General features: G+C 65.6%; 1 protein-coding gene across 1 annotated transcript; it reads right to left on the bottom strand.

Moving 5' to 3' along the window:
* Positions 1–4284, bottom strand: SOHLH1 (spermatogenesis and oogenesis specific basic helix-loop-helix 1). Its single transcript, XM_036902558.2, has 8 exons — positions 4244–4284; positions 3909–4130; positions 3190–3337; positions 2790–2908; positions 2618–2703; positions 1303–1489; positions 887–957; positions 1–378 (listed from the first exon to the last, which is right to left on the bottom strand). Exons 1-8 carry the CDS (start codon positions 4282–4284, stop codon positions 161–163), a joined length of 1092 nt encoding a protein of 363 aa, XP_036758453.1. The 3' UTR covers positions 1–160.
* Positions 4285–7975: the final 3691 nt, after the last annotated feature.

Here is a 7975-nt window from a genome sequence, read left to right as displayed (position 1 = left end):
TCCGGGAAAATTGCTTCCCCATTTAATATTCAGCCTCCGCTTGCCACAGCTCTGCCAGCCTTGCCCAAATTAGAGCGCAGCTGTGACCCAAACCCAAAATAACACGCCAGCATGCACCACGGCTGTGCGTCGCTCTGTGCCCAACAGGACCCCCAGCCGCCTAGTAAGCAAAGAAGTCAGGGAAGATGCCGTCCACCTCATCCTGCAGGGCCGGACTGGGGCAGCCTACGTCTGAGCCCCACAGCTCCAGGGCGCCATCTGGGAGCTCCTGGGAGCCGGGCTCCAGGTCCACCAGCGAGCCCGGCTCCACCCTTTCCAGGGGGCTGCTCCTGGCCAGGGCCCGAGAGGAGCCACTGCCCTGTTTGCCCTCCAGGGACCCTGGGAGGAGATGGATACATCAGCAGAGCAGGTGGACACCAGGTCCCCAGGGCACACAGGGCAGGGTCCCACCTCTGCCCCTCTGCCCGCCCTGCATGAGACCCAGGAAGGTGGCTCCCCCAATGCTAAATCCATCCTACAGACACTCAATTCACAGCACACCCAGATGCCTTTGCAGGGACACGGCCTAAAGAAAAGGGCAGAAACGCTAACTCACAGACGACAGCTAGCCACACACGCGTGCTCAAGCCAGCTCACACACTCACACCCACGTACAACCTACTGTTCCCCCCACCCCCCAGCAGTCAGCAAGCAGCAGCAGGGAGGAAAGAGGAGCTCAGAAACAGACCCTGGGACCCTGGTGTCACGCAGCAAGCTGAGCCTGGTCGCATCTCCCCCCACAGTCCCGGCAGCCTGCCTGCCTGGCTCTGCACTGGGGTCGGCTGAGGCCCCCAGCCTGCCCCTGACCAGGGAAGAAGGTGGCCTGGGCAGAGTGTCTCCCACTCACCCAGCCACCAGTCAGGATTGGCAGTCAGCAGCAAGGAGGTGCCGTCTTCCACATCACCACCGGACACGGACCTGAGCGGGCAAGAAGGCCCCTCCTGCATGGCCCCGGGTGTACCCAGGGGGTGCCCGCCCTGCTGCTTTGCTGGTTTCCCTCCAGCCTCCACCACACTACCCTCCCAGCCCCAGCTGGGGCAGCCCTAAGTCAGCCAAAACAGGACAATTAGGAAGACAAAAGTGTTTTCAGAAACACACATTACAAAGCCACAGGGTGGAGTCTGGCTAGAGCGGCGGCTGGACCTGCAGCCACCCAGGCACAGACGCCTGGAAGCCAGGAACAGTCTTCCCTGTCCAGACACAAGTGGGCAGGGCTGGGGGGTGGAACAGAGCAAACACCTCGTGGCCCTCAGGGGCACTCACCTGCTGTCCAGTATTGTGGCTGGTGTGGTCCCCTCGGCCTGGGGCCCAGGCTGCCCCAGGAGGCCTTGAGCCTCTTCACTCACCAGGAAGGAGGGTGACAGCCGATAGCGGGAAGGCCAGAGCGGGAGGGGCCTTGGGACCTTGGGGTGACTCGGGCCTGGGGGCCTGGGCACCAGGCTGGCAGGCTCTGTGAGAGAAGTGGGGTGTGGGCCAGCCTCCCCACCTGGAGGTTGCACATCCCCTGAAGTCCTCAGCCTGCTGCTGTGCCCTCTTGGGGACTGGGGGCTAAAGGGGAGGCAGACAAGTAACCAGGAGAAGGTGAATCCCAGGGGCCAGGTGTCTGATACCTGGGACCAGGGAGGCTTCCTGGAGGGGGTGCCCTCTCTACCTCAGGTCAACCATCCCTGACCTCAGGTCCAGCTCCCTGCTGCGTGAACCCTGCATCCTTGTGCCCTGGGTGTGGGTCCCGAGGTTCCCTGGTGGCCCCAGCTCTGCCACCAGCCCCGAAGATAGCAAGGTCTCTGGGGGCACTCATTCTGCCTCCCAAAGTACTAAGGGACTGTGGCACGTGGCCAACACAGCACGTGGCTTAAATACTGTCACCGGCAGCCAAGAGTGACAAACAGCCAGGGCAGGGGGTCCAGTATGATGGGGATGCAGTCATCAGAGGCCCTGTGGGCTTGGCTGGGGGGATCAGGGAACAAAGGCCCCATGCAGGGAAGGGAGCGGCTGCAAAGCCCCTGACTCACCCCACAGCAGAACAGAGGAGTGGGGTGGGGTGCCAGGGAGGGCTGCTGGGATGCCACAGTGCTGGCAAGGGGTGCCAGGGTGGGGTGCCAGGGAGGGCCGCTGGGCAAGGCCACTACAGGCTGCATGGTGGGGGGTGCCTACAGAGACAGTGTCTGGCAGGGGTGAAGAGGCTGGCAACAGTCTCCTGGGGGGGGACCAGGGTAGGGGGTAAGAGCGGTCTGATGGCTTGGACCCTGTTCCCTGGCAGAGGGAGATCTTGGCAGGGGCCACCCTGGAGGGGACAGCCTGAAACTGGCCAACCCCTCTTGCAGAGACCTCTGAGGCAGCCCCACTGCCCACCTGCCCCTCATGGGAAATCAGCCTATTTTGCATGACAGCCAAAAACAGCTTGAGGGCCTTTGCGCTTCAACCCAAAGCAGGATTTGGCACAAGAGAGCTGGCAGTAAAAGCCCGACCCTTAGGAACAGTCCCTGAGGTCCTCGGGGTCAGAAGCCCTCCTGCAGGGCTTGCCTGCCTAACCCTTGGACAGGGTCAGTCTGGCCAGGCCCAGGTCGGCTCTGCTTACCAGGGAGGACCGGTGGCCGGTCCAGCCCCTCGGCCACCCTTGACAGGACCTCACCCAAGCTCACACAGCAGGGGACGTCCTGTTGCCTGAATGATACAAAGAAAAAAGGTGGGGCTGCAGACAGCCTGTGTCCACAGCCCCCAAGGGCCCCCGGCCCTGCAGGGACACTAACATGGTCACGCCGAATGCCCCCACACCAGCGTCTGGGGCGCCTGCCGGGTGGCTCGCCAGGGCCAGCTGCACAGTGTCCCGCTGCCACGTGCGCCACACGTCCTTGGTGGAAGCAAGAACCTAACGTGGAAATACCAAAAAGACAGCTGACTGGGAAACACAGGAAAAGCAGACTGCGGTCTGTCCTCAGCTGCCCTGCCTCGGGCCCCAGAGGTCCCTGAGAGCAGACCCGATCCTGAGGCCTGGAGGTAGGGGGCTGAAGGCCTCAGAGCAACTAGACTTCTGCCCCATGCTGGCCTCAGGGTGCACGCACAGAGGGAGGTGAGGATGCAGCCCACCTGGCTGTGCAGGAAGGCCCCACAGTGGCTCCTTCACAGAGGGCTGACCAGGGCCCAACTCACAGCGTGCTGCTCCTGGCCAGGTCCCAGGGTGCCGGCAAGCCGGAGGAACTGCACAGACATCTCCAGGACTGAGGCCATGTCCTCCCGTCGGCCATCAAAACGGGGCAGCAGGGCCCGCAGGCGCTCACAGCTCACGGAGATCCGCTTCCTGCTTCCGGGCAAGCGACAAATGGCCATGAGTCCACCGGCCCCAGTCAGAGGGAAGGGCTGAAGCCACCAGAACCCCCTCAGCAGAGCCCTGGGGGCTTCTCAGGGAGAGGAGCCACGAGACCAAGGACGCTGGCTGGCCCTCTAAGTGGTCTGAGCCCCCCAGGGGTCTGTGTCAGGGCAGGACCTGGCCCTGACTCCAGGACCCCAGCCACAGCCTTCCCAGACGTTTGCAGCCCCCATGGCCAGCCCAGGCCTGGACCATCACTGCTTGAGGGTGGGGTAGGAGTGGGCTCCACGCACAGTCTGGGGTCTAGAGGTCCCAGTGCACAACCTCAAGAAGCCCAGGGCCTCAGGGCAAAGAGGGCGGCTGCGCTGCTGGCCCCGGAACTCCCCACCCCCACTTTCCTTGTCTGCCTTGGGGACATGCTGGCTGTCCCCTTACAGCAATGGCTGCACGACACTTTCCCAGCTGCCTGAAACCCAGTCACAGCCACAAAGCTGATGTCCTCTGCCGCCCCCTCCCTGTCCCAAGCCTGGTGACCCCGTCCTCCCCATCCCTGGCCGCCCACCTGCGCTCCCTCTCGCTGAGCACGTTCCGCGGGAGGCTGGGGCGGGGGCCCTCGGCCACCACAGGGGCCGTGACCAGGCCGGGGTCCTCGCAGAACTGGGCACTGCACGCCAAAGAGCTGCTGCCAAGAAGAGCTGTGAGCAGCTGGGGCGTGAGTGCCAGGCAGGGCCTGGGTCGCCCAGGAACTCGGCCCGGAACCCTCTCCTCCCCCAGGGCCGCGGCTCTGTCCCAGGAGGGCACTGCTGGGGGGACGGGCACTCAGGTCCACCTGAACTGGCAGAAGGGGGTTTGGGGGCATCAGAATCCCAGGGCACGGGCCCGCTACGCGCTCCTCACCTGCACCCCCCGGAGGCGGGCTCGGGGCCCTGAGACGCCATGAGCTCAGAGCAAGAAGGCGCACTGCGGCCTGGGAGCCCACGCGCGCCCCGCCCCGCCCCGCAGCCCCGCCCAGCCACGTGCGCCCCGCCCAGCCACGTGCGCCACCCACTCAGCACCTCCCACGCCCACGCATGCGTGTTGCCTCCCCTATGCACGTCTAGCCCTCCCCTCGCCCCAAAGTTTCCGGAAGTTGTCGGAAAATGGCAGGTCAGGCCTGCCGGCTCGCAGCCCAGCACGGCGCCCGCGTAGGGGTCACGCACCCCACTTCCAGGGGGTCAGCCCAGCTCCTGCTGTGGTGTGCTCGCCCCTCACCCATCCGCCAGTGGGTGCCAGAGGGGTGGGGCAGGGGACAGAAGATGCTGCTGCGGAGCTGGCCAGGCCCTGAGGGCTGGGTCGGGGAGCCCGTCGGCCAACTCACGCAGGGCCCGTGTGCTTCCGTGTCCGCAGGGAGGGGGAAATGCAGCGCTGAGGCCCAGAAAGGCTGCGGACGTTGGGTTCAGTTCTGTCAGCGTGTAAGGGCCTTGGCATTTATGGGCGATGTGAGTGGAGCCAGACTCTTTGCCCTTAGAGGGTCAGGGGTGCCCGAGAAGGCACAGCCGGTGCACACCCAAGAGTGGGTGCATAGCTGGCAGTGGCACTGTGGGAGGCCCCAGCAGCACCCCCACAGGCCAGCCGCCTTTCAGCCTCCTCCCTGCGATGCCTGCCTGGGGAGGGGTGGATGGGCCAGGGTTCAGGGCCTTGGCTCTAATGGGGCAGAGCGGGAGCAAGCTTTGGTTTCCTTCAAGCCCTCAGAAATGCCACCTGCCTTGTCGGAGCCCCCCATTGCTGACACAGTGCTCATCTCTCCCCAACCGGCCGGCAGGGCACCCAGATAGGGGTCCTGTGGGAGGCCGAGTCCTTCCTGCTGGGGGCTGTGCCCGGCCAGGACCCCTGCACAGCATCCATCTCTGCGGACCAAGGGGAAGCCCCTAGGAGGTACGACGGCTGACGAGCTGGACTGGGGAGCAAGCTAGACCCCTTCCGAGCACTTTGGGGCAGTGGTGTCCCCCCCCAAAGCATCCCTGCTCAGCCTGCTGTGTTTTGGAGGCAAAGGGGGGCAGCTCCTGATGAGCTGCGGGCAGGGGCTGGGGCCAGGGGGAACATACCATGTGCCCTCCAATCACCTGGCCTGGCTCTGCTCTGGGGAGACCCCGGCTCTGACTACCCCCAGGCAAGTCTGGGTTGGAGCCCCAGACTTTGGGAAAAAGCTGTGTGGGTGATGCTGCTTAGCTCCCCCCACCCCCATCTGGCCTCCCAGAGCCTCTCCCTTTGGCCCCCCACCGTCTCCGTCTCTGCAGCACTCCTGGTTCAGTGGGGGTCCAGACTGCACGGCAGACCGACCAGGGCTCCGGACGCCAGGGACAGAATGTAGGGCCCCGCATGCCCGGGGCCCTGCCTTAGGCTCCCCGGCCTGGGGGTCTGTGTGAGGGATCCTGCCTCAGGACCCTTCACTTCCTGGGGGGCCTCCCAGAGCTGGCATCCCAGGGTGGCTGGGCTGCGGCAGGATGTGGCCTCTGTGCTGCCTGCCGAGTGGTCCTTCGCATCCCGTTAGAAGGTGCTCAATTGGGGTGAGAGCCGGCAGGCTGCATCTCTCCTGCCTAAGGGGTGCAGGTGACCCTTCCCTCTCCCAGACCCAGCTGAGGCCGGCGCCTCCAAGGGCTGGTGCGCACCCACAGGGTCTCCCTGCAGGGTTCTGCATGAGTGACCAGTGTCCTGGGCGGTAGGTGTGGGCAGGTCAGAGTGGAGATGCTGGCCGACCCTCCAGCCAGCTCGGAGTCCGGCAGGACCAAGCAGCGCGGTGTGGTGAGCCCCAGACACCCACGCACACTCCCCGCCCCACGGAAGCCCCTGCGGGACTGAGCCCCCCGCCCACCACAGAGCCAACCCCCAGGGCGAGTGGGCCAGCGGCACGCCTGGGGGGTTCTAGTCGTTAAAGAGCCGCCTACTGCTTCTCGCGGTTAGGAGGGTTCAGCACGTCGAGATGGGTGGGGCGGGTGGGGGTGCAGGCGGGGGTGCGGGCCGACCCCCTCCCGGCGTGGTTCCCGGCGCAGCCGGCAGGGGGCGCGCCCGACCAGGCCCCTGAGTCCCGACCCTGCCGCAGGTTTTCTCCCTGATCGGAGAAAAGTGCTGTTGCCGCGCAGAAGAAAGAAATCTGACGCTTCCGACTCGCTTCTCCCTCGGCCCTGGGTCCGAGCGCCGCCGGCCTGCACGGAGGGACGGGGCGCGCAGCCCGGGGGCATGACTAGAGGGACGCAGGCGGGGACGCGCAGCGGAGGCCACACCAACCAGACCTTCGTGTTCGACGACGGCGGATGCGCCTCCAGGTAGGCGCTGCTGCTCAGGGACCGCGGTCGGGGCGGGCCCCATCGCCCCGGGCACCCAGCCCTCAGGACCCGCGAGCGCCCTCCGCCCACCACCGTGGGGAGTAGGGGCGCGCCTCAGGAACCGACTGGGGCGAGGGGGCGCTTACTCCAGGGCCGGCAGGTGCCCTGCCAGTGTCTGTCCGGCTGCGCCCTGAACGCGCTGGTGGCCAGAGCGTGGCCATTTGCAGATGGCTGGGGGAGCTCCGAGCCCTCCCAGGCTTGGGGAGATGAGCTGGCAGAAGGACCCGTCGGGGTGCTCCCGCGTGAGGTGGCAGCTGCGCCCAAGTCAGGCACAGGAGCAAGGGCACCCCACACAGAAGCGGCTTTTCAAGGGCAGCTCTTCCCAAGAAGAGCGCTGGTTGGGTGTGGGGTGCAGGTGAGCTGTCGGGTGAGGGCGGGAGTCCCGGGCCCCAGCAGCTCAGGGATTCTCGGCTGGTCACTTCTTTTTCTGGGGTCTCCATTTGCATGTTAATCAGAGGAGAGGATCAACTGACAAGGGCTTCCAGGTGGCCTGGGCGCCAGCGCAGTGGGCCACCTTTCCACCTGGCGTCCCGAGGTGCTGCGGGGCTCGAGCCCATCCAGGTGCACAAAGGGCTCAGCCCCTGGAGGGGCCTGGGAAGAACTGGGCGGCACAGGGCGGAGGGGGTATGCCTCGGGGTTCTGGTCCCGGGGCCCCGCACCCTCCGGTCAGGGGTGGGCGAGCAAACCTGGATGGTGAGCGGCTGGGCCCCGGCCAGGTGCTGCCACTGAAGGTCTCTTCTGAGGGACTCGGTTTCCTTGAAAACGTAAAGTGGGGCTGGTCTTTAAGAGCCATTGCTGGTGACATGTCGAGGATAGTGTGGTCCCTCCCCAGGGACAGTGCCAGCCTGGCGCCTACGGGATCCTGGGGGTTACAGCCTGGGGTGAGGAGCAGGTGCTCTGAGAGCAAGCCATCACCCATCACCGGTGACACCCTTGGGAAGCAGAGTTCACGGGTGAGTGAGTGCAGCTTGGACCTCCCTCTGGCCACTCTGAGGGGTCAGCCAGGTGACGTCCATCAGGTACAGAGTAAGTGGCCCCGAGAGGACTCGTGATTTCTGTCACGTTGGGGGTCAGGCATCCCCCTCTGCCCATCCCATTGGGGAGCCAAAGGAGAAACCTCAGGGACAGTTTATAACTCGGCCAGCCACCCTCCCCAGCTGGGTGTCACCCTCCCTGGTGACCCATCTCCAACTTCGCCTGCCCCATGTGACCACCTGCTCCAGACGCGGTGGGAGCTCTATGGCCTCAGGGTCTGAGCCTGGTGGGC

The sequence above is a fragment of the Manis pentadactyla genome, chromosome 3, assembly GCF_030020395.1.
Source record: "Manis pentadactyla isolate mManPen7 chromosome 3, mManPen7.hap1, whole genome shotgun sequence".
NCBI classification, from domain to species: Eukaryota; Metazoa; Chordata; class Mammalia; order Pholidota; family Manidae; genus Manis; species Manis pentadactyla.
Note: the sequence above shows the minus strand (reverse complement) of the source record. Positions and strands in the feature narration are given on the sequence as shown.

Bases quoted from the DNA above. Each gene is read 5' to 3' on its own strand.
- SOHLH1 (XM_036902558.2), bottom strand. From the start codon at position 4,284: ATGGCGTCTCAGGGCCCCGAGCCCGCCTCCGGGGGGTGCAG. The intron at 2,909-3,189 runs GTGAGTTGGGCC...TTTCCACGTTAG, and splicing joins CTGGCCAGGAGCAGCACGCT to GTTCTTGCTTCCACCAAGGA. The intron at 2,704-2,789 runs GTTAGTGTCCCT...TGTATCATTCAG, and splicing joins GGGGCATTCGGCGTGACCAT to GCAACAGGACGTCCCCTGCT.